This window comes from Coregonus clupeaformis, chromosome 14, assembly GCF_020615455.1.
Source record: "Coregonus clupeaformis isolate EN_2021a chromosome 14, ASM2061545v1, whole genome shotgun sequence".
In the NCBI taxonomy this organism is placed as follows: domain Eukaryota; kingdom Metazoa; phylum Chordata; class Actinopteri; order Salmoniformes; family Salmonidae; genus Coregonus; species Coregonus clupeaformis.
Genome location: NC_059205.1, coordinates 22,370,941 through 22,398,057, shown reverse-complemented (window position 1 = coordinate 22,398,057; position 27,117 = coordinate 22,370,941). Strand labels below are relative to the sequence as shown.

Sequence of the window (27,117 nt, the reverse complement as noted above, 5' to 3'; positions counted from 1 at the left end):
TCCGGTACCTGTCCATGCTGAATCTGACCCCGTCGTTTTAAAAAGCAAGCACGGAAAGCAAAATAAAGCATTAGCATCAGTGCACCCAGCTAGCCAAGCCTTCCTGGTGTACCAGCTACGGGAGAAGCCGCGCATATACTGCTTCCCTTTCTCGCTAGCCTGCTGTCTGATTGAGAGGTCAGGTTGATCTGGGCCCAGCTCTTTCACCCGAACTTTCTCTGACAAAGTTCTCCTCTCAAACGGATCTTGGAGGAGAGATTTCACCGAGTTAGGGTTGGGTCTTGGAGGAGTAACGTTTGCGCTCGCCATTGTCGTCTAGTAAAAATGGCGCCACTGGAGCCCGGTCCTTATTTTATCAGGGGCGAGCTTGGGGCGATAAAATAATCGCCCTCCTTGGATTCGAATTAAAATCGCTGATTAGCTACATTTTATGTCATACATTCATATCTTAAATTAGCAATTGGCTTAACTGCTACGTAGACCCGCCTCCTCGGGGCACTTTCTGTATCGCCCAGAGCTGACGAGGCGTTTGACAGGCAGAGGAAAGGTTGCGAATATGATTTTCTATCATATCTTACACATATTACTGTGTGCATTCCATATTTCAAACACACAAATATTGACATACTGATGTTTTTATTATTATTATTATTATTATTATTATTATTATTTTATTTTTATTTTTTATAATTGTATTTAAGGGGGCGGCGCCCTAGCGCCCTCTATCGGCCAGCCGCCACTGCTCCAACCACTTAAGTAGTAAGGGCTAAGAGAAGGTACTGGGGATAGGTGTTGGACTGGACATGTTTCTGGAGAGTAGGAGAGGAGGAGAGTGCATGGGGTGACAGCTGATGGACGTCCATACAGCTGTCGTGTTGGACCTGGAACTGAAACCCAAACACCTGGACCTGAAACCCCTCCAGAGATAATGCAGCATTCATATCATGTCGGAAACTATGAAAATTCCGACTTGCTAACCTAGGCGGAAGAGTTGGATGCCGAATTGGGAGGTACCAGAATCAACCAATAGGTAGCTCTACGCAAATAACTTACGTTCATTTTAACTCAGAGGTCCCGAGTTTCCAACATTACATGAATGTGGCATAATGCCCTGCCTTTCCGCCATCCTAAACAAGCACAGCTTCAGTCTGCCACATAGAAGTCTTCCCGCCAACTCTGAGCCTGCTAGCTAAGTATAAGTAGCCTGTAGGCTGACAAACATGCATGCTAGCAGTAAGTATACATCTTCCACTTCATAAAGTACATAACTCTGGGTGTTTTTAAGTTGTCCCTTTTTTTAGATCCTCACTGTACTGACATTTATTGTACAGAACACTGTAAGGAAAGGAATTCAAGGGAAACCGAAGCTATTGGTTTTGTCCCCAAATAATTATCCAGTCAGAGGGCTGGATTCAATCAGCTTGACATCCGCATAGAGTTGTTTTGGTGGTGTCTGAGGTGGAATTGCGTTAGATCTGTCAAATCCACAAGCGGCTTGTTGCATTACCTTATTGTGGACACTGCCATTGGATGCAATGAAACCGCACCTGACTATAATCTGACAAATCCCATACAGCCGCGTTAGAAGTTCATGTAGCCGTGTTACAAATTCAAACACTCAAATTAGATTGATAGGCATAAATCCCCTATCCAAATTAACATGAAAACCTAACATCAATGGTTTGACATTTGAGAGTCATTATTTTCAAGAACGATAGAGCCTTCACATTCTAGCGCCGTTTTGAACTTCTAACGTGTTAGGGATAATAAAGAATGGAGTGGTTTGTGACAACACAAGAGCACCCGCTCACCGATATGTCAGCTCATACTGCAGTTACACCTCCAACACCACCAAAACATTTGCTATGCGGATATCGGCCAATGCCGGTTAACGCTCAATCTGATTGCATCCAGGACAGAGTCTAATTAACAAGAACAACAATCAGGGGAAAGTATCTGTATTCATCAAATCAACCATACTCATAGCAATTACATTATACAGTCGTGGTCAGAAGTTTTGAGAATGACACAAATATTAATTTTCACAAAGTCTGCTGCCTCAGTTTTTATGATGGCAATTTGCATATACTCCAGAATGTTATGAAGAGTGATCAGATGAATTGCAATTAATTGCAAAGTACCTCTTTGCCATGAAAATGAACTTAATCCCAAAAAACATTTCCACTGCATTTCAGCCCTGCCACAAAAGGACCAGCTGACATCATGTCAGTGATTCTCTCATTAACACAGGTGAGAGTGTTGACGAGGACAAGGCTGGAGATCACTCTGTCATGCTGATTGAGTTAGAATAACAGACTGGAAGCTTTAAAAGGAGGGTGGTGCTTGAAATCATTGTTCTTCCTCTGTTAACCATGGTTCCCTGCAAGGAAACACGTGCCATCATCATTACTTTGCACAAAAAGGGTTTTACAGGCAAGGATATTGATGCTAGTAAAATTGCACCTAAATCAACCATTTATCAGATCATCAAGAACTTCAAGGAGAGAGGTTCAATTGTTGTGAAGAAGGCTTCAGGGCGACCAAGAAAGTCCAGCAAGCGCCAGGACCGTCTCCTAAAGTTGATTCAGCTGCGGGATCGGGGCACCACCAGTGCAGAGCTTGCTCAGGAATGGCAGCAGGCAAGTGTGAGTGCATCTGCACGCACAGTGAGGCGAAGACTTTTGGAGGATGGCCTGGTGTCAAGAAGGGCAGCGACGATCCACTTCTCTCCATAAAAAACATCAGGGACAGACTGATATTGTGCAAAAGGTACAGGGATTGGACTGCTGAGGACTGGGGTAAAGTAATTTTCTCTGATGAATCCCCTTTCTGATTGTTTGGGGCATCCGGAAAAAAGCTTGTCCGGAGAAGACAAGGTGAGCACTACCATCAGTCCTGTGTCATGCCAACAGTAAAACATCCTGAGACCATTCATGTGTGGGGTTGCTCCACAGCCAAGGGAGTGGGCTCACTCACAATTTTGCCTAAGAACACAGCCATGAATAAAGAATGGTACCAACACATCCTCTGAGAGCAACTTCTCCCAACCATCCAAGAACAGTTTGGTGACGAACAATGCCTTTTCCAGCATGATGGAGCACCTTGCCATAAGGCAAAAGTGATAACTAAGTGGCTTGGGGAACAAAACATCGATATTTTGGGTCCATGGCCAGGAAACTCCCCAGACCTTAATCCCATTGAGAACGTGTGGTCAATCCTCAAGAGGCGGGTAGACAAACAAAACCCCACAAATTCTAACAAACTCCAAGCATTGATTATGCAAGAATGGGCTGCCATCAGTCAAGATGTGGCCCAGAAGTTAATTGACAGCATGCCAGGGTGGATTGCAGAGGTCTTGAAAAAGAAGGGTCAACACTGCAAATATTGACTCTTTGCATAAACTTAATGTAATTGTCAATAAAAGCCTTTGACACTTCTGGAATGCTTGTAATTATACTTCAGTATACCATAGTAACATCTGACAATAATATCTAAAAACACTGAAGCAGCAAACTTTGTGAAGACCAATACTTGTGTCATTCTCAAAACTTTTGACCACGACTGTACATATGCTGTAGTACCATGTTAAAATCAGATGAACTACTGCCCTCCTGTGGACTCATAAAAAATGCAGTCTGGATCATTTAGACTGGATAAGTACAGTATATAGTACAATGCCACTCTCTCTACAGGCTGTGCTATACAGTCTCCCAGTATACAGGATTATCTCTGTTGAGTCTATCATGTGCAGTGTGTCTATCATGTACACACTGCAGGCTTCATGTGATCCTGTAGCTTTAACATGTGTCCGTGAGGGCATGTCTACACTTGACACTTACATGTGACTTCTGCTATCAGAATATGAGGATCACATCAAAAAGACAGGTGGTCTGATTGTGTTCAGAGCTAGCTACCTTTTCATTATAACATTGGAGGAAATATGTTTCTAGCGTGTGAGGAACGTGTTTGCTGGCTTCATAAATGCAAGCCCGAACACATGTGGACACGGTAGACACATTTAAGTGTAGGTGTATACGAATGCTAACTTTTAAAAATAATGTTGATGAATTAGTCAAGAAATTAAGAATTAAGTTGGGCTTCTTCTACAGGAATAGGGCTTGCCTTTCATTAAATAGTAGAATACAGATCATTCAGTCTACATTTATTCCTGTTATAGATTATGGCCATATTATATACATGAATGCAGCTACCAGTGTTTTGAAGCCCTTGGACACAATCTATCATAGCACACTTCGTTTATAACCTCTGACAGTTTTGACACTCACCACTGCATCCTTTATCATAAAGTTGGTTGTACCTCGCTAAAAACACGTAGGTCACTTCATTATTCTGTTTTTGTTCATACAGCTTTACTCAATAAACTACCAATTTACTTAACATCATTGATGAAATATAGAAACTCGGATAACAACATTAGGTCACAGGGTTGGTTAATGCTGGAGACTCCACGTGTATCCACAGACTTGGGTAAATCTGCCTTTTCCTACCAGGCCCCTATCATGTGGAATAATCTCCAAGTAACATTTAATTTGGATGTGTTGTTGTCTCTGTGTAAGTATAGGAGAAAGGCTAGGGATTTTTATATTTATAAATGTGTTTGTTTTGTTTGATTGTTTATTGTGTATATAATATTTGCTATTTATTGAATTTGTTTTTTTAAAATTGTGTATACTTTTCTGTATTGTTCCCAGGGTACATTTGCAAATGAGAGCTAGGTCTCAAGGTGATTTTCCCTGGTTAAATTAAATAAAATAAAAATTAAATAATGTTTTTGGAATTCTATGATCAGAACTCCTTGATCAGAATACAAAAACTGCATTAACTGTCAAGTCTAGACATGGCCTCAGTCACAATAAGCTCATTGTCAGTTGTTCTCTTGGTTCTTCAGTCATTATTGTGTCCAGTCCCATCTTCATCTGGCTGTAGGCTACTGGTTTAACAGATTATTGGTCGAGAGGGGATCACTTTTTGGACAGGAATTTCATTTTATTTCCTGGAGGTAAAAAAATTAAATAAAACAACTTTAAGCACAGGTACATACTTAAACAATATGAGCAGCAGCTTGTCTTCTCACACTCAAATAACACTCAGTTCATACTCTCCAATGTAATGGTCTAATCCTTACCCAGTCCTTTGAGGAACTTGTTGAACCTGCGATGCTCATTGTCATGAATTGAGTCCAAATACTCCTGTACCCTCACCTCAAACAGTCCTGTAGAAAAACAAACAAACTTTGTGTTATCCAAAGTTGGACAATAAAGCTTTAGAACTTTGAATCTGAACTCTGACCTTTGACCCGTACCTCTCAGTGCCTGTCTGTGGTGCTCTCTCTCCTGGATGAACAGGCCAAACATCTGTGTCTCCATGAAGACCTCCAGGAACTGCCTCAGACTCTTAGATGAGACAGACTTACGGAAGGACTCGCGTTGGAAGGAAGAGGGGATGGGGGAGGAGGATGAGGAGAAAGGGGAGGAGGCGTCAACCTCCCTTTCGGTGATGAAGAGCGGATAGTGGCTGACGAGTTCTACAAAGAAACGCACAAAGGCCTCGGACACAACGGTGCTGAGGTGGCCAGAGTCTGAGAGAGAGAGAGAAAGGGTGTGTCAAAACTGATACAGTACAAAACACTATAGTCTGTTGACCTCAAACTAATGGTCTCGAGGGTCTAAAAAGTTTGACCCGTTCTGAAATGGACCCAGGGATTTCCTCTCTGGACCCTACCCGAATAAATAAACATTTTAAATATGGAGACCCGGTCCGAACGGCACTGAGGACAACCAGACACAGCCCTGTATAGACCCGGTCGGGTCCAGACCTGATCTGAGCCGTCCAAGTGAGGGAACCAGCAGAAAAGCCAATTTTTTGCTACCGTAAAACTTCAATTAATAGCCCAGGTGTTTATTTGCTTAAATCACTGTACACAACAGGCACTTATTAGAGACAGGACTCTATATCCTTAATGCACACAGGTTTTGCTAATTTGCATACTTCAATGTTTAATTCCAGTGTTTAAATCAATTTCTTCATTTACATTTTAGTCATTTAGCAGACACTCTTTTCCAGAGCAACTTACAGTAGTGAGTGCATAAATGTTTTTTTGTTTTTTTAGGGGGTAGATCAGCTTTAATATTGCAAATTGTCAGCATCACTTCCAATCCCCCATATGTTTTTATTCTCGCATATATACATATATATATATATATACACATACATACACACACACATATATATATATATATATATACACACATACATACATATGTACACACATATACTGTATATATATATTCTTTTTCTGCATTATCGTCAGACCCCGCCTCCACACACCTGTCAAGTTCGTTGCTGTAGCGCTCATGTGATTGCAGAGTTTGCCAAACAAATGGCCACTGGATTGATGCAAATTATCACAGTATAATTCTGCCAGGCAGGCATACGCTACTTTGAAGTTAACATTTACTTGAGAAGGTTTTGGGGAAAGCCATTCCTTTCCTACCAGAAGAAGGTAACGTGTTTGGTCCAGCCTCCTGTTATTGCTGGAGCCGCTGTTGCTGCTGCCGCCTCCGCCATTGCTGTTATGTTTTAACATTGACGGAGGTGACGTGTCTCTCATGGCTTCGCTCACCCCTGGATGTACCACCTGCCAGTACCTGAGCCAGAGAGTTGCTGAGCTGAAGGGGAGAGTATCTGTCTTGCGCCAGATCAAGGAGGACGAAGAACTCCTGGACTCCATGGTTGCACAAACCACCTCCAAAATCGACGACGTCACCTGCCCCTGGCTTGGCACCTCCACTTCTGCTGAGCCTGTAACGGAGAAACTCCATTCGGTTCCCTTAAATGAGCCATGGCCCAGGCTCGGAGCTAAAACGAAGGGCCCGGTCTGTTCCACCCCTTCTGCTCCACCTCAGGATGCCTGGATTGCTGTCCGGGGAGTAAAGCACTCCAGGAAACGGAATCCATCAAATGTTTCGGAAATACTACAATTGGGGAGGAGATTCAAGGTCCTGGAAGACCTGGATGTGCATTCCAATCATACTGTACAGGGTCCCTCCGCTACATCTCTACTGCTGCCGTCTCACTCTCAGGTGGAAGTGCCCAAGCACACTCATCTGCGCTCCTTGCCTACCGCTAGGTCGTCAGTCTCAGCTGCTAGCCCCCCTCAACCTGCTAGGAGGCAGATCACCCGGGAGAGGCCCCGTCATTTACCCAATAAACCCATCTGTAGTCCTTCCGTTCTCGTGGTGGGTTCATCCATGGTCCGAAATGTTTCAATCCGGAAAGCTGAGACTTTCTGCTACCCTGGCGCTAGGATCCCTGACCTAAATTCCATGCTACCGCTACTTATTAGCAAGCACTCCGCCGCTTCAACTGTCATTGTCCATGTTGGGTCAAATTACATTAAACTCCAGCAGTCATAGAAATTGAGAGACGATTTTAAAACATTGATAAATACGATGCTGGAATCTAGGAAGCAGTGCATTGTTTCCGGTCCTTTTCCATCCCCACGCTACACGGATATGGTTTTAGTCGTATACGCCAATTACACACCTGGCTTAAGGGATACTGCTGCACGATGGGAATTCCTTTGTGGATAACTTTGCAGCTTATACAGACCGACCAGGTCTATTTCTTCGGGACAATTTACATCTTAACAGGTATGGCTCCAGCATCCTCTCCACCAACATGTCTCTTACTCTTGCCTCATGTAGAGCCTTTGATACCTGACGTTGTGTATTTTCGGGGGTTGACTTTTGGGATTGTACGCTCCCCTATCAGGCTATGTTCAATGCTCCTCTCCCAGTTTCATTAATTAGTCCCTCAATTGCAAATATGGAACAAACTACAGCTAACAACCTTTCTGCAATTCCTAGATTATTGTCCAATCACCGTATTGCGAATACTACTTACATGCAGAGAGGTATTGTTAGTAGTAATCTTGTCCCCATAAAATGGAGCTCTGTTAATAGCCCGAAAATGGTTTATTGCTCATTCAGTGCAGCTTCAGGTGCTACCTTGGATACTCCATCTGATATGAATTCCCGTAGCAATGGCATGAGAATAATTCATTTGAATGCTAGAAGCCTGATCCAAAAGTTGGACTTTATTGAAATTTTGGTCTCACAATCAAATGTTGATGTACTGATTGTATCTGAATTGTGGCTGTGTGATTCTGTGCCTGATTCAGATGTTCAGTTGATTGGGTACAATATTTATAGAGCTGATAGAGTTGGTAGAGGTGGTGGTATCACGATTTATGTAAAATGCTGCTTAAATGTTTCTGTGTCCATATCAACCTCTGTTCCAAAGCAATATGAATGTCTAGTTTTAAATGTGGTACTTGGTAATAATGCTCATTTAACTCTAGCAGGGGTATATCGCCCCCCCTCAGCTCCTCCTTGTACTCTATGCAAATTATCTGATATACTGTCTAATTATGCAAACTCTGAATTACTGATTTTGGGAGATTTTAACCTGGATTGGCTTTCACCAGTATCCGATAAATTAAAAGACATTTGTACTGAGCTAAATCTAACTCAGCTGATAACTAAACCAACCCGTCCCAACTTTAAGAATCCAGTCAAATCTACTCTACTAGACATTATTCTAACAAATACCACCCATAAATACACAGCTAGTGGGGTTTTTTCAAATGATATCAGTGACCACTGCTCTATTGCTTGTATTAGAGATACCAGGCTGAAACACTCTGATCCCTGTATAATCTCTAACAGAAATTATAAACATTTCTCACAGCAAGCTTTTATCCTTGACTTATATCACTCTGAGCTTTTATCCACTTGCTGCTTTCTGGACCCGGTTTTAGCCCTTGCTTTTTTCTCTTCTATTGTTACCTCTATGTCTGATAAACATACCCCGCTTAAGAATCACAGAGTAAGAAACCGAACCAGTTCTTTGTTCTCTCCTGAATTGTCAGGTATTTTTCTGCAAAATAATCGGGCCTGGGCCTTGGCGAGGAAAACAGGTACTCCAGCTGATTGGCTGTTTTTTAGGCAATTGAGAAATAAATGTACTGCAGCTGTCAAAAAGGCAAAATCAAATTACTTCCTTAATGCTATGACAGATTCTGCAGGAGATCCAGCAAAATTCAGGAAAACCGTTAATTCACTGAAACAGGGGAATTCTACTGTTTCTCTTCCTAAGCAAATTATCTCAGACTCCTGTATTCTAAGTGAAAAAAATGATATTTGTGATGCTTTTAATAAGCATTTCATCTCTGCTGGTTTTTTATTTGAAAGGATAAGTGGCCATTGTGGTACTGGCCAGTTAGTTGATTTTTCGTCTTGCTTTTCAACCGTTACTCTGAAAAATGGTAACCCTGTTTTTAGTTTCCAGAAAATAACTGAAGCAGAGGTTCTAGCTGCCCTGTGTGCCATTGATACTAAGAAATCCTTAGGCGCTGACAATTTAGACCCGTACTTACTTAAGTGTGCTGCACCTATCATTGCTGGTTCAGTGACACACATTTTTTATCTAACATTAAGCACAGGAAATATCCCTAAGGTGTGGAAAGCAGCTTTTGTTCTGCCATTACATAAGGGAGGTGACGGTAGTGATTTGGTTAACTATCGACCCATCTCTAGGCTCCCTTGTCTGGCAAAGATCCTAGAATCTATAGTCAACAAAGAGTTACAATCTTTTCTTTCTGTTAACAGTATTTTTAGCACCAATCAATCTGGTGTTAGATCTAAACACAGTACCACATCGGCCACTATGCTTGTTGTAAATGATATTGCAAATGCCTTAGATGATAGAAAGCACTGTGCTGTGTTGTTTGTAGATTTGTCAAAAGCTTTTGACACAGTAGACCATGCTATCCTTTTGAGTAAGCTGTCATCTATAGGACTGGGCACTGATGCCTGTCGATGGTTTTATGACTATCTTAAAGATAGAACTCAGGCCGTCATGGTCGACGGGGTCAAGTCTGACCCTTTACAGTTACTTAAAGGGGTCCCTCAAGGTTCAATAATTGGCCCACTATTGTTCTCACTTTATATAAACAACATTGGTGATGATGTCAGATATTGTAAATTCCATTTATATGCAGATGACACAGTGATGTACTCTATTGCTCCAACAGCGGACCAAGCTTTAATGTAGTTGGAGTCTGATTTTAGGATACTACAGGGCTCTCCTTTACAGCTTAAACTTGTTTTAAACGCTAAGAAAACAAATGTCATGTTTTTTTCTAGGTCTAAACTCTCAATTAGAAACACTTTTGTAATCACTAGCTTGGATGGTACTCAAATCAAACAGGTCTCTGCATATAAATACTTAGGGGTATGGTTAGATGATAGGCTTTCTTTTAAAAAACATGTTACTGAATTGGGAAAAAAGCTCAAATTCAAGATAGGGTTCCTTTACAGAAACAGGGCTTGTCTGTCCTCCGTAAATAGAAAACAAATTGTGCAGGCTACTTTTATGTCCGTTTTAGATTATGGTGATATTATCTACAGTGGGGAGAACAAGGATTTGATACGCTGCCTATTTTGCAGGTTTTCCTACTTACAAAGCATGTAGAGGTCTGTCATTTTTATCATAGGCACACTTCAACTGTGAGAGACGGAATCGAAAACAAAAATCCAGAAAAACACATTGTATGATTTTTAAGTAATTAATTTGCATTTTATTGCATGACATAAGTATTTGATACATCAGAAAAGCAGAACTTAATATTTGGTACAGAAACCTTTGTTTGCAATTACAGAGATCATACGTTTCCTGTAGGTCTTGACCAGGTTTGCAGACACTGCAGCAGGGATTTTGGCCCACTCCTCCATACAGACCTTCTCCAGATCCTTCAGGTTTCGGGGCTGTCGCTGGGCAATACGGACTTTCAGCTCCCTCCAAATATTTTCTTTTGGGTTCAGGTCTGGAGACTGGCTAGGCCACTCCAGGACCTTGATATGCTTCTCACGGAGCCACTCCTTAGTTGCCCTGGCTGTGTGTTTCGGGTCGTTGTCATGCTGGAAGTCCCAGCCACGACCCATCTTCAATGCTCTTACTGAGGGAAGGAGGTTGTTGGCCAAGATCTCGCAATACATGGCCCCATCCATCCTCCCCTCAATACGGTACAGTCGTCCTGTCCCCTTTGCAGAAAAGCATCCCCAAAGAATTATGTTTCCACCTCCATGCTTCATGGTTGGGATGGTGTTCTTGGGGTTGTACTCATCCTTCTTCTTCCTCCAAACACAGCGAGTGGAGTTTAGTCAAAAAAGCTCTATTTTTGTCTCATCAGACCACATGACCTTCTCCCATTCCTCCTCTGGATCATCCAGATGGTCATTGGCAAACTTCAGACGGGCCTGGACATGCGCTGGCTTGAGCAGGGGGACCTTGCATGCGCTGCAGGATTTTAATCCTTGACGGCGTAGTGTGTTACTAATGGTTTTCTTTGAGACTGTGGTCCCAGCTCTCTTCAGGTCATTGACCAGGTCCTGCCGTGTAGTTCTGGGCTGATCCCTCACCTTCCTCATGATCATTGATGCCCCACGAGGTGAGATCTTGCATGGAGCCCCAGACCGAGGGTGATTGACCGTCATCTTGAACTTCTTCCATTTTCTAATAATTGCGCCAACAGTTGTTGCCTTCTCACCAAGCTGCTTGCCTATTGTCCTGTAGCCCATCCCAGCCTTGTACAGGGCTACAATTTTATCCCTGATGTCCTTACACAGCTCTCTGGTCTTGGCCATTGTGGAGAGGTTGGAGTCTGTTTGATTGAGTGTGTGGACAGGTGTCTTTTATACAGGTAACGAGTCAAACAGGTGCAGTTAATACAGGTAATGAGTGGAGAACAGGAGGGCTTCTTAAAGAAAAACGAACAGGTCTGTGAGAGCCGGAATTCTTACAGGTTGGTAGGTGATCAAATACTTATGTCATGCAATAACATGCAAATTAATTACTTAAAAATCATACAATGTGATTTTCTGGATTTTTGTTTTAGATTCCGTCTCTCACAGTTGAAGTGTACCTATGATAAAAATTACAGACCTCTACATGCTTTGTAAGTAGGAAAACCTGCAAATTCGGCAGTGTATAAAATACTTGTTCTCCCCACTGTATATGCATGCATCGGCAAACACATTAAAACCACTGGATGCTATTTACCATTGTGCACTCAGGTTTATCACAGGTGATAGTTACAAAACTCATCACTGTATCCTATATCAACATGTGGGTTGGGCCTCTCTATCTGTGAGGCGAGAGCAACATGCTCTCTTGTTTATTTATAAAGCACTTCTATTAAAACTACCTCCTTCTATATCATCATTACTTTCCACTAGATATACTAATTTTAAAACCAGATCACAGATGTGGATTACATTAGAGACTCCTGTGGTCTCCACAGAGTTGGGTAGGACTGCCTTCAGTTCCTTTGCACCTTATTTATGGAACAAACTGCAGATCCAACTTAAATTAGACACTCTGGTGTCCCTTGCCCATTTTAAAAATGTTATGGAGGATCAATATGATGTTGTTTTTGATTGTTTCTGTTAAATTGTGTTTTTGTTTTGTATGTTTGAAATGTTTTTGTCTGTACAGTGGGGAGAAAAAGTATTTGATACACTGCCGATTTTGCAGGTTTTCCTACTTACAAAGCATGTAGAGGTCTGTAATTTTTATCATAGGTACACTTCAAATGTGAGAGACGGAATCTAAAACAAAAATTGAGAAAATCACATTGTATGATTTTTAAGTAATTCATTTGCATTTTATTGCATGACATAAGTATTTGATACATCAGAACTTAATATTTGGTACAGAAACCTTTGTTTGCAATTACAGAGATCATACGTTTCCTGTAGGTCTTGACCAGGTTTGCACACACTGCAGCAGGGATTTTGGCCCACTCCTCCATACAGACCTTCTCCAGATCCTTCAGGTTTCGGGGCTGTCGCTGGGCAATACGGACTTTCAGCTCCCTCCAAAGATTTTCTATTGGGTTCAGGTCTGGAGACTGGCTAGGCCACTCCAGGACCTTGAGATGCTTCTTACGGAGCCACTCCTTAGTTGCCCTGGCTGTGTGTTTCGGGTCGTTGTCATGCTGGAAGACCCAGCCAAGACCCATCTTCAATGCTCTTACTGAGGGAAGGAGGTTGTTGGCCAAGATCTCGCGATACATGGCCCCATCCATCCTCCCCTCAATACGGTGCAGTCGTCCTGTCCCCTTTGCAGAAAAGCATCCCCAAAGAATGATGTTTCCACCTCCATGCTTCATGGTTGGGATGGTGTTCTTGGGGTTGTACTCATCCTTCTTCTTCCTCCAAACACGGCGAGTGGAGTTTAGACCAAAAGCTATATTTTTGTCTCATCAGACCACATGACCTTCTCCCATTCCTCCTCTGGATCATCCAGATGGTCATTGGCAAACTTCAGACGGGCCTGGACATGCGCTGGCTTGAGCAGGGGGACCTTGCATGCGCTGCAGGATTTTAATCCATGACGGCGTAGTGTGTTACTAATGGTTTTCTTTGAGACTGTGGTCCCAGCTCTCTTCAGGTCATTGACCAGGTCCTGCCGTGTAGTTCTGGGATGATCCCTCACCTTCCTCATGATCATTGATGCCCCACGAGGTGAGATCTTGCATGGAGCCCCAGACCGAGGGTGATTGACCGTCATCTTGAACTTCTTCCATTTTCTAATAATTGCCCCAACAGTTGTTGCCTTCTCACCAAGCTGCTTGCCTATTGTCCTGTAGCCAATCCCAGCCTTGTGCAGGTCTACAATTTTATCCCTGATGTCCTTACACAGCTCTCTGATCTTGGCCATTGTGGAGAGGTTGGAGTCTGTTTGATTGAGTGTGTGGACAGGTGTCTTTTATACAGGTAATGAGTTCAAACAGGTGCAGTTAATACAGGTAATGAGTGGAGAACAGGAGGGCTTCTTAAAGAAAAACTAACAGGTCTTTGAGAGCCGGAATTCTTACTGGTTGGTAGGTGATCAAATACTTATGTCATGCAATAAAATGCAAAATAATTACTTAAAAATCATACAATGTGATTTTCTGGATTTTTGTTTTAGATTCCGTCACTCACAGTTGAAGTGTACCTATGATAAAAATTACAGACCTCTACATGCTTTGTAAGTAGGAAAACCTGCAAAATCGGCAGTGTATCAAATACTTGTTCTCCCCACTGTATTTCTAAAACTGTACATGTTTACACAGGGCACAGCCGTAAAAGAGATCTAGGTCTCAGTCTGTTTTTTTCCCTGTTAAAATAATAAAATAAAGATTTTTTTTTTTAAAAGAAAAAAAGAAAAAAATATATACATGCATACATACAGTGGGGAAAAAAGTATTTAGTCAGCCACCAATTGTGCAAGTTCTCCCACTTAAAAAGATGAGAGAGGCCTGTAATTTTCATCATAGGTACACGTCAACTATGACAGACAAATTGAGATTTTTTTTCTCCAGAAAATCACATTGTAGGATTTTTAATGAATTTATTTGCAAATTATGGTGGAAAATAAGTATTTGGTCACAGACAAACAAGCAAGATTTCTGGCTCTCACAGACCTGTAACTTATTCTTTAAGAGGCTCCCCTGTCCTCCACTCGTTACCTGTATTAATGGCACCTGTTTGAACTTGTTATCAGTATAAAATACACCTGTACACAACCTCAAACAGTCACACTCCAAACTCCACTATGGCCAAGACCAAAGAGCTGTCAAAGGACACCAGAAACAAAATTGTAGACCTGCACCAGGCTGGGAAGACTGAATCTGCAATAGGTAAGCAGCTTGGTTTGAAGAAATCAACTGTGGGAGCAATTATTAGGAAATGGAAGACATACAAGACCACTGATAATCTCCCTCGATCTGGGTGCCACGCAAGATCTCATCCCGTGGGGTCAAAATGATCACAAGAACGGTGAGCAAAAATCCCAAAACCTCACGGGGGGACCTAGTGAATGACCTGCAGAGAGCTGGGACCAAAGTAACAAAGCCTACCATCAGTAACACACTACGCCGCCTGGGACTCAAATCCTGCAGTGAAAGACGTGTCCCCCTGCTTAAGCCAGTACATGTCCAGGCCCATCTGAAGTTTGCTAGAGTTCATTTGGATGATCCAGAAGAGGATTGGGAGAATGTCATATGGTCAGATGAAACCAAAATAGAACTTTTTGGTAAAAACTCAACTCATCGTGTTTGGAGGACAAAGAATGCTGAGTTGCATCCAAAGAACACCATACCTACTGTGAAGCATGGGGGTGGAAACGTCATGCTTTGGGGCTGTTTTTCTGCAAAGGGACCAGGACGACTGATCCGTGTAAAGGAATGAATGAATGGGGCCATGTATCGTGAGATTTTGAGTGAAAACCTCCTTCCATCAGCAAGGTTATTGAAGATGAAACGTGGCTGGGTCTTTCAGCATGACAATGATCCCAAACACACCGCCCGGGCAACGAAGGAGTGGCTTCGTAAGAAGCATTTCAAGGTCCTGGAGTGGCCTAGCCAGTCTCCAGATCTCAACCCCATAGAAAATATTTGGAGGGAGTTGAAAGTCTGTGTTGCCCAGCGACAGCCCCAAAACATCACTGCTCTAGAGGAGATCTGCATGGAGGAATGGGCCAAAATACCAGCAACAGTGTGTGAAAACCTTGTGAAGACTTACAGAAAACATTTGACCTGTGTCAATGCAAACAAAGGGTATATATCAAAGTATTGAGAAACTTTTGTTATTGACCAAATACTTATTTTCCACCATAATTTGCAAATAAATTCATTAAAGATAGAACTCAGGCTGATATTTTTTTCTCATTTTGTCTGTCATAGTTGACGTGTACCTATGATGAAAATTACAGGCCTCTCTCATCTTTTTAAGTGGGAGAACTTGCACAATTGGTGGCTGACTAAATACTTTTTTCCCCCACTGTATATACATTTTATGGACACAGTCACTCATTATATTTTGTTTGTTTTTACTCCTGAACTTCCTCCGATCATTTTCATGATGTCCATCTGGTATGCTTCTATATGCCATATCTTTCTGACTGTGCTATTTCACAAAAGCTCACAATATATAACTTATATACTTATTATGGACACAGCATGTCTTACACTAGTTATCTTGTTGTTATTAGTTGTTGTTATTAGTCCCATCCTTCAGCTCCATTCAACACCTCCCATCTGTCTCTTAACACCATCCAAATTGGATTTCTATTTGCCATATTTTTCAACTGTACTGTGATGTTTTACAAAAGTTCTGAACTTTTCTATTCTCATTTTTTTCTACAGTTTGTGAATTGAAAATAAACATCTTTGCTAAAAGTATTATTATATTATTGATCGATTGACTATGACTTTTCAGATCACCCAGTAGTGCTATCTGCAGGGTCAGCTCCATGCAAATATTGCAATCCTTCAGCCATTCCTGGACCTGTGTCCAGAAACAAGCTACAAATGGACAGTCCCAAAACAAATGATCTAATGATTCTGTTTCTTCACAGCCAAATCTGCAGAGCTGGGAAGATTGTATCAAATAACATTCTATTGGTAGCAAGAATTTTATACAATAATTTAAATTGAAAAATTCTAAGTTTTGCATCCGGCATCGTTTTGCGTATCAGTTCATAAACACTATGCCATGTAATCGGTATTTCAAAATCTCTTCCCAACTATTTTGCAATCTATATGGGATGGCTGTCAGTCTTTTGGTCCTTAAATGAAACTGGTAAACTCTTTTAGTTATCACAATTTTCTTTAACCAATTATGTTCTTTAATGCAAGGCTGACAGACAAGTTCCTTACTTTTTCCTCCTTCCACTTTCCTCTTCCATTTTTGTGGTAAGGCTGCAATTATTTGGTAGTAATTTTGAGTAGAGCAGACATTTCCATATGTTTTTGTTAGCTGCATGTGCGACATAACTCCACCATTCCTACCGATAATATCATTTACGAAGATTATACCTTTTTTATTTTTTTTCTCAAAAAAGAAAAGTTTTTTTTAATCAATTAGTATATTTGAGTTTAACCACAATATTTTTTGCAATATTTGTTCTGTCATTTCTGGAGGATTAAATTGAAATTGCACCCAACTTTCTATGGCTTGTTTTAGAAATAGTAATATTTCGGAGATGATTTCCTTTTCAAATACCTGAAAGTGAGGGGTTGTAATCTGAATAAAGGGAAAAAGTCCGTTCTTGAACATTGGGTGAGACAATCTTACTAGTTTGCTAGAGAACCAGTTCGGATTTAAGTATAATTTTTGTATGACTGAAGCTTTTAGTGATAGATCAAATGCTTTAATATTTAATTATTTCTGTCCTCCTAATTCATATTCATTATATAAATAGGCCCGTTTAATTTTGTCTGGCTTTCGCTAGGCGTAGGCAAGACCATAAGCAAATAGGTAAATTGGGATAATACTAAAGAGTTAGTCAGTGTGATTTTTCCACAAATTGACAGATATTTACCTTTCATGGTAGCAAGATCTTATCTATTTTTGCTAACTTTCTATTACATTTTTTTGGAGTGAGATAGTTTACAGTGGGTGAAAAAAGTATTTAGTCAGCCACCAATTGTGCAAGTTCTCCCACCTAAAAAGATGAGAGAGGCCTGTAATTTTCATCATAGGTACACGTCAACTATGACAGACAAAATGAGGGAAAAAAATCCAGAAAATCACATTGTAGGATTTTTTATGAATTTATTTGCAAAATATGGTGGAAAATAAGTATTTGGTCAATAACAAAAGTTTCTCAATACTTTGTTACATACCCTTTGTTGGCAATGACACAGGTCAAACGTTTATTGTAAGTCTTCACAAGGTTTTCAAACACTGTTGCTGGTATTTTCGCCCATTCCTCCATGCAGATCTCCTCTAGAGCAGTGATGTTTTGGGGCTGTCGCTGGGCAACACGGACTTTCAACTCCCTCCAAAGATGTTCTATGGGGTTGAGATCTGGAGACTGGCTAGGCCACTCCAGGACCTTGAAATGCTTCTTACGAAGCCACTCCTTCGTTGCCCGGGCGGTGTGTTTGGGATCATTGTCATGCTGAAAGACCCAGCCATGTTTCATCTTCAATGCCCTTGCTGATGGAAGGAGGTTTTCACTCAAAATCTCACGATACATGGCCCCATTCATTCTTTCTTTTACACAGATCAGTCATCCTGGTCCCTTTGCAGAAAAACAGCCCCAAAGCATGATGTTTCCACCCCCATGCTTCACAGTAGGTATGGTGTTCTTTGGATGCAACTCAGCATTCTTTGTCCTCCAAACACGACGAGTTGAGTTTTTACCAAAAAGTTATATTTTGGTTTCATCTGACCATATGACATTCTCCCAATCCTCTTCTGGATCATCCAAATGCACTCTAGCAAACTTCAGACGGGCCTGGACATGTACTGGCTTAAGCAGGGGGACACGTCTGGCACTGCAGGATTTGAGTCCCTGGCGGCGTAGTGTGTTACTGATGGTAGGCTTTGTTACTTTGGTCCCAGCTCTCTGCAGGTCATTCATTAGGTCCCCCTGTGTGGTTCTGGGATTTTTGCTCACCGTTCTTGTGATCATTTGGCCCCACGGGGTGAGATCTTGCGTGGAGCCCCAGATTGAGGGAGATTATCAGTGGTCTTGTATGTGTTCCATTTCCTAATAATTGCTCCCATAGTTGATTTCTTCAAACCAAGCTGCTTACCTATTGCAGATTCAGTCTTCCCAGCCTGGTGCAGGTCTACAATTTTGTTTCTGGTGTCCTTTGACAGCTCTTTGGTCTTGGCCATAGTGGAGTTTGGAGTGTGACTGTTTGAGGTTGTGGACCTGTGTCTTTTATACTGATAACAAGTTCAAACAGGTGCCATTAATACAGGTAACGAGTGGAGGACAGAGGAGCCTCTTAAAGAAGAAGTTACAGGTCTGTGAGAGCCAGAAATCTTGCTTGTTTGTAGGTGACCAAATACTTATTTTCCACCATAATTTGCAAATAAATTCATTAAAAATCCTACAATGTGATTTTCTGGAGAAAAAAAATCTCAATTTGTCTGTCATAGTTGACGTGTACCTATGATGAAAATTACAGGCCTCTCTCATCTTTTTAAGTGGGAGAACTTGCACAATTGGTGGCTGACTAAATACTTTTTTCCCCCACTGTATTTCATTTGGGATATGTATTCCGAGTATATCCACACCACCATCAGACCGTTTTATTGGTAAACTACATGGTAATGTAACAATTGTATTTTTTAGTGATCCAATACGTAATATAGTACATTTATCATAATTTGGTTGCAATCCAGGTTAGAAAATGTATCTAGATCCTCTATGAGGCTGTGGAGGGATTCAAGTTGTGGATTTAAAAGAAAACATGAATCATCAGTGTACAATGACACCTTTGTTTTTAAGCCCTGGATTCTAATCCCTTGATATTATTGTTGGATCTGATTTAAATAGCTAACATCTTGTTGGCAATAATAAATAGATATGCCGATAGTGGACAACCTTGTTTCACTCCTCTTGACAGTTTAAAACTTTCTGAGAAATAGCCATTATTTACTATTTTACACCTAGGGTTACTATACATGATTTTAACCCAATTTATAAGAGATTGTCCAAAATTGAAATGCTCCAGGCATTTATATATAAACCCCAGTCGTACTATATCAAATGCCTTTTCGAAGTCTGCAATGAATAGTAGGCCTGGCTTCCCAGATTTTTCATAGTGTTCTATTGTTTCCAGTACTTGCCTTATATTATCTCCAATGTATTGCCCATGTATTAAACCTGTCTGATTAGAATGAATATTTTCCGACAATACCTTTTTAATTCTATGCACTATACATTTTGCTAGAATTTTTGCATCACAACACTGAAGTGTAAGAGGCCGCCAATTTTTTAAATGGACTGGATCCTGTTTCCGTAATAATGAAATCAGGCCTTCTTCTTGAGTGTCTGATAATCTACCATTTACATAGGAGTGGTTAAAACATGCTAATAACGGTCCTCTGAGTATATCAAAAAAGGTTTGGTATACCTAGATGGTATGCCATCCAACCCTGGTGTTTTCCCGGACTTAAAGTCTTTAATTGCATCCAGAAGTTCCCCCTCTGTAATTTCACGTTCACATGAGTCTTTCTGCATGGCTGTTAAAAAAATCTCTACAATTTGCTTCAGTTAGAGGAGATGGAGGCAACTGAAACGAAAACATATGCTTAAAGTACTTTGTTTCCTCCTTCAAAATATAATTTGATGAATCATGGGTGACTCCGTCATTTGTCACCAGTTTCAATAAATTATTTTTGGTAGCATTCCTATGTTGAAGACTTTCCCCATATTCCATCCAGTTTGCTTTATTTTTATAATATATTACACTTGATCTTTCTTTAATAAGTTTCTCCATTTCTTTTTGTTTTTCCCCTAATTTATACTGAGCCTCTATGTTAGAGTTTTTAGTGCTATCTATCTGTTCTGAAAGACCTTCTATTTCCTTTGTTAGTGTGGACTCTTTTGACCTAAATTGCTTTTGTTTTCGAGATGAGTACTGAATTGCATGGCCTCTAAAGGCACACTAAAAGGTGTCCCAGACAAATCAAATCAAATTTTATTTGCCACATGCGCCGAATACAACAGGTGCAGACATTACAGTGAAATGCTTACTTACAGCCCTTAACCAACAGTGCATTTATTTTTAACAAAAAAGTTTTAAAAAACAACAACAAAAAAAGTGTTGAGAAAAAAAGAGCAGAAGTTAAATAAATTAACAGTAGGGAGGCTATATATACAGGGGGGTACCGGTGCAGAGTCAATGTGCGGGGGCACCGGCTAGTTGAAGTAATATGTACATGTGGGTAGAGTTAAAGTGACTATGCATAAATAATTAACAGAGTAGCAGCAGCGAAAAAGGATGGAGTGGGGGGGCAGTGCAAATAGTCCGGGTAGCCATGATTAGCTGTTCAGGAGTCTTATGGCTTGGGGGTAGAAGCTGTTGAGAAGTCTTTTGGACCTAGACTTGGCACTCTGGTACCGCTTGCCGTGCGGTAGCAGAGAGAACAGCCTATGACTAGGGTGGCTGGAGTCTTTGACAATTTTGAGGGCCTTCCTCTGACACCGCCTGGTATAGAGGTCCTGGATGGCAGGAAGCTTGGCCCCAGTGATGTACTGGGCCGTACGCACTACCCTCTGTAGTGCCTTGCGGTCAGATGCCAAGCAGTTGCCATACCAGGCGGTGATGCAACCAGTCAGGATGCTCTCGATGGTGCAGCTGTAGAATTTTTTGAGGATCTGAGGACCCATGCCGAATCTTTTCAGTCTCCTGAGGGGGAATAGGCTTTGTCGTGCCCTCTTCACGACTGTCTTGGTGTGTTTGGACCATGATAGTTCGTTGGTGATGTGGAAACCAAGGAACTTGAAGCTCTCAACCTGTTCCACTACAGCCCCGTCGATGAGAATGGGGGCGTGCTCAGTCCTCTTTTTTTCCCTGTAGTCCACAATCATCTCCTTTGTCTTGGTCACGTTGAGGGAGAGGTTGTTATCCTGGCACCACACGGCCAGGTCTCTGACCTCCTCCCTATAGGCTGTCTCATCGTTGTCGGTGATCAGGCCTACCACTGTTGTGTCGTTGGCAAACTTAATGATGGTGTTGGAGTCGTGCCTGGCCATGCAGTCATGGGTGAACAGGGAGTACAGGAGGGGACTGAGCACGCACCCCTGAGGGGCCCCCGTGTTGAGGATCAGTGTGGCAGATGTGTTGTTACCTACCCTTACCACCTGGGGACGGCCCGTCAGGAAGTCCAGGATCCAGTTGCAGAGGGAGGCGTTTAGTCCCAGGATCCTTAGCTTAGTGATGAGCTTAGAGGGCACTATGGTGTTGAATGCTGAGCTGTAGTCAATGAATAGCATTCTCACGTAGGTGTTCCTCTTGTCCAGGTGGGAAAGGGCAGTGTGGAGTGCAATAGAGATTGCATCATCTGTGGATCTGTTGGGGCGGTATGCAAATTGGAGTGGGTCTAGGGTTTCTGGGATAATGCTGTTGATGTGAGCCATGACCAGCCTTTCAAAGCACTTCATGGCTACAGACGTCAGTGCTACGGGTCGGTAGTCATTTAGGCAGGTTATCTTAGAGTCCTTGGGCACGGCGACTATGGTGGTCTGCTTGAAACATGTTGGTATTACAGACTCAGTCAGGGACATGTTGAAAATGTCAGTGAAGACACTTGCCAGTTGGTCAGCACATGCTCGGAGTACACGTCCTGGTAATCCGTCTGGCCCTGCGGCCTTGTGAATGTTGACCTGCTTAAAAGTCTTACTCACATCGGCTACGGAGAGCATGATCACATAGTCATCCGGAACAGCTGGTGCTCTCATGCATACTTCAGTGTTGCTTGCCTCGAAGCGAGCATAGAAGTGGTTTAGCTCGTCTGGAAGTCTTGTGTCACTGGGCAGCTCGCGGCTGTGCTTCCCTTTGTAGTCTGTAATAGTTTTCAAGCCCTGCCACATCCGACGAGCGTCAGAGCCAGTGTAGTACGATTCAATCTTAGTCCTGTATTGACTCTTTGCCTGTTTGATGGTTCGACGGAGGGCATAGCAGGATTTCTTATAAGCGTCCGGGTTAGAGTCCCGCTCCTTGAAAGCGGCAGCTCTACCCTTTAGCTCAGTGCGGATGATTCCTGTAATCCATGGCTTGTGGTTGGGGTATGTACGTACGGTCACTGTGGGGACGACATCATCGATGCACTTATTGATGAAGCCAGTGACTGATGTGGTGTACTCCTCAATGCTATCTGAAGAATCCCGGAACATGTTCCAGTCTGTGCTAGCAAAACAGTCCTGTAGCTTAGCATCTGCATCATCGGACCACTTTTTTATTAACCGAGTCACTGGTGCTTCCTGCTTTAGTTTTTGCTTATAAGCAGGAATCAGGAGGATAGAGTTATGGTCAGATTTGCCAAATGGAGGGCGAGGGAGAGCTTTGTATGCGTCTCTGTGTGTGGAGTAAAGGTGGTCTAGAGTTTTTTTCCTCTGGTTGCACATTTAACATGCTGGTAGAAATTAGGTAGAACGGATTTAAGTTTCCCTGCATTAAAGTCCCCGGCCACTAGGAGCGCTGCATCTGGATGAGTGTTTTCCTGTTGATTTATTGCCTTATACAGCTCATTCAGTGCAATCTTCATGCCAGCATTGGTTTGTGGTGGTAAATAGACAGCTATGAAAAATATAGATGAAAACTCTCTTGGTAAATAGTGTGGTCTACAGCTTATCATGAGATACTCTACCTCAGGCAAGCAAAACCTCGAGACTTCCTTAGTATTTGATTTTGTGCACCAGCTGTTGTTTACAAATATACACAGACCGCCACCCCTTGTCTTACCGGAGTCAGCCGTTCTATCCTGCCGATGTAGCGTATAGCCCGCTAGCTGTATGTTATCCATGTCGTCGTTCAGCCACGACTCGGTGAAACATAAGATATTATGGGGATTTGCTGTACCTATGTTATGTCGGAAAAAATCAGTTATAAATTCCTCTGTTCTAGTTAAAAACAAGTTATCATCCAATAGGCTTTGATTACATTTCCAATATCCTCGCCCACGTGGAAATTCAGTAAGAGTAATGTACAGTGGGGAGAACAAGTATTTGATACACTGCCGATTTTGCTGGTTTTCCTACTTACAAAGCATGTAGAGGTCTGTAATTTTTATCATTGGTACACTTCAACTGTGAGAGACGGAATCTAAAACAAAAATCCAGAAAATCACATTGTATGATTTTTAAGTAATTAATTTGCATTTTATTGCATGACATAAGTATTTGATCACCTACCAACCAGTAAGAATTCCGGCTCTCACAGACCTGTTAGTTTTTCTTTAAGAAGCCCTCCTGTTCTCCAATCATTACCTGTATTAACTGCACCTGTTTGAACATATTACCTGTATAAAAGACACCTGTCCACACACTCAATCAAACAGACTCCAACCTCTCCACAATGGCCAAGACCAGAGAGCTGTGTAAGGACATCAGGGATAAAATTGTAGAGCTGCACAAGGCTGGGATGGGTTACAGGACAATAGGCAAGCAGCTTGGTGAGAAGGCATAAAACTGTTGGCGCAATTATTAGAAAATGGAAGAAGTTCAAGATGACGGTCAATCACCCTCGGTCTGGGGCTCCTTGCAAGATCTCACCTCGTGGGGCATCAATGATCATGAGGAAGGTGAAGGATCAGCCCAGAACTACACGGCAGGACCTGGTCAATGACCTGCAGAGAGCTGGGACCACAGTCTCAAAGAAAACCATTAGTAACACACTGCACCGTCATGGATTAAAATCCTGCAGCGCACGCAAGGTCCCCCTCCTCAAGCCAGCCCCTTCTGAGGTTTGCCAATGACCATCTGGAAGATCAAGAGGAGGAATGGGAGAAGGTCATGTGGTCTGATGAGACAAAAATAGAGCTTTTTGGTCTAAACTCCACTCGCCGTGTTTGGAGGAAGAAGAAGCATGAGTACAACCCCAAGAACACCATCCCAACCGTGAACCATGGAGGTGGAAACATCATTCTTTGGGGATGCTTTTCTGCAAAGGGGACAGGATGACTGCACCGTATTGAGGGGAGGATGGATGGGGCCATGTATCGCGAGATCTTGGCCAACAACCTCCTTCCCTCAGTAAGAGCATTGAAGATGGGTCGTGGCTGGGTCTTCCAGCATGACAACGACCCGAAACACACAGCCAGGGTAACTAAGGAGTGGCTCCGTGAGAAGCATCTCAAGGTCCTGGATTGGCCTAGCCAGTCTCCAGACCTGAACCCAATAGAAAATCGTTGGAGGGAGCTGAAAGTCCGTATTGCCCAGCGACAGCCCCGAAACCTGAAGGATCTGGAGAAGGTCTGTATGGAGGAGTGGGCCAAAATCCCTGCTGCAGTGTGTGCAAACCTGGTCAAGACCTACAGGAAACGTATGATCTCTGTAATTGCAAACAAAGGTTTCTGTACCAAATATTAAGTTCTGCTTTTCTGATGTATCAAATACTTATAACATGCAAATTAATTACTTAAAAATCATACAATGTGGTTTTCTGGATTTTTGTTTTAGATTCCGTCTCTCACAGTTGAAGTGTACCTATGATAAAAACTACAGACCTCTACATGCTTTGTAAGTAGGAATACCTGCAAAACCGGCAGTGTATCAAATACTTGTTCTCCCCACCGTATATGCCAATTATATGATGGTCAGACCGCATTCTGTCCCCTATCAATACTTTTTTAACTTTTGGTGCCAACGAGAATGACATAAGAAAGTAGTCAAGACTATTAGCTTGATTGAGTCTCCACCATGTACACTGCTCAAAAAAATAAAGGGAACACTTAAACAACACAATGTAACTCCAAGTCAATCACACTTCTGTGAAATCAAACTGTCCACTTAGGAAGCAACACTGATTGACAATAAATTTCACATGCTGTTTCTGCAAATGGAATAGACAACAGGTGGAAATTATAGGCAATTAGCAAGACACCCCCAATAAAGGACTGGTTTTGCAGTTGGTGACCACAGACCACTTCTCAGATCCTATGCTTCCTGGCTGATGTTTTGGTCACTTTTGAATGCTGGCGGTGCTTTCACTCTAGTGGTAGCATGAGACGGAGTCTACAACCCACACAAGTGGCTCAGGTAGTGCAGCTCATCCAGGATGGCACATCAATGCGAGCTGTGGCAAGAAGGTTTGCTGTGTCTGTCAGCGTAGTGTCCAGAGCATGGAGGCGCTACCAGGAGACAGGCCAGTACATCAGGAGACGTGGAGGAGGCCGTAAGAGGGCAACAACCCAGCAGCAAGACTGCTACCTCCGCCTTTGTGCAAGGAGGAGCAGGAGGAGCACTGCCAGAGCCCTGCAAAATGACCTCCAGCAGACCACAAATGTGCATGTGTCTGCTCAAACGGTCAGAAACAGACTCCATGAGGGTGGTATGAGGGCCCGACGTCCACAGGTGGGGGTTGTGCTTACAGCCCAACACCGTGCAGGACGTTTGGCATTTGCCAGAGAACACCAAGATTGGCAAATTCGCCACTGGCGCCCTGTGCTCTTCACAGATGAAAGCAGGTTCACACTGAGCACATGTGACAGACGTGACAGAGTAGGGAGACGCCGTGGAGAACGTTCTGCTGCCTGCAACATCCTCCAGCATGACCGGTTTGGCGGTGGGTCAGTCATAGTGTGGGGTGGCATTTCTTTGGGGGGCCGCACAGCCCTCCATGTGCTCGCCAGAGGTAGCCTGACTGCCATTAGGTACCGAGATGAGATCCACAGACCCCTTGTGAGACCATATGCTGGTGAAGTTGGCCCTGGGTTCCTCCTAATGCAAGACAATGCTAGACCTCATGTGGCTGGAGTGTGTCAGCAGTTCGTGCAAGAGGAAGGCATTGATGCTATGGACTGGCCCGCCCGTTCCCCAGACCTGAATCCAATTGAGCACATCTGGGACATCATGTCTCGCTCCATCCACCAACGCCACGTTGCACCACAGACTGTCCAGGAGTTGGCGGATGCTTTAGTCCAGGTCTGGGAGGAGATCCCTCAGGAGACCATCCGCCACCTCATCAGGAGCATGCCCAGGCGTTGTAGGGAGGTCATACAGGTACGTGGAGGCCACACACACTACTGAGCCTCATTTTGACTTGTTTTAAGGACATTACATTAAAGTTGGATCAGCCTGTAGTGTGGTTTTCCACTTTAATTTTGAGGGTGACTCCAAATCCAGACCTCCATGGGTTGATAAATTTGATTTCCATTGATAATTTTTGTGTGATTTTGTTGTCAGCACATTCAACTATGTAAAGAAAAAAGTATTTAATAAGATTATTTCATTCATTCAGATCTAGGATGTGTTATTTTAGTGTTCCCTTTATTTTTTTGAGCAGTGTATATCTCACTAGATCAGGATATTTAAGCCTCCATATATCTACTAGTTCCAATGTATCCATGACCTTCACTATTTCCTTAAGAGCATGAGGGTGATTGTTTGTAGTGTGATTTCCTTTACGGTCCATTGAGGTATTTAAAACAGTATTATAATCTCCCATCATAATAATAGAGTCTTGAATTGCTTGCAAGGTCGATAATTTATTATATATCTTTTCAAAGAAGTGTGGATCAT

The 27,117-nt window shown here is 42.5% G+C and overlaps 1 protein-coding gene across 1 annotated transcript in view; it reads right to left on the bottom strand.

The window, feature by feature from the left end:
- Positions 1-3,549: 3,549 nt before the first annotated feature.
- The window catches only part of LOC121581239 (DENN domain-containing protein 2A-like), a 77,121-nt gene continuing 53,553 nt past the window's right edge, over positions 3,550-27,117 (bottom strand). The window contains exons 16-18 of the mRNA XM_041896728.2: positions 5,324-5,599; positions 5,147-5,233; positions 3,550-5,014 (exon numbers count right to left, since the gene is read on the bottom strand). Of these exons, the coding sequence (XP_041752662.2) occupies positions 4,983-5,014; positions 5,147-5,233; positions 5,324-5,599 (395 nt within the window). The 3' untranslated portion in view covers positions 3,550-4,982. The remainder of the gene's footprint in view (positions 5,015-5,146; positions 5,234-5,323; positions 5,600-27,117) is intronic.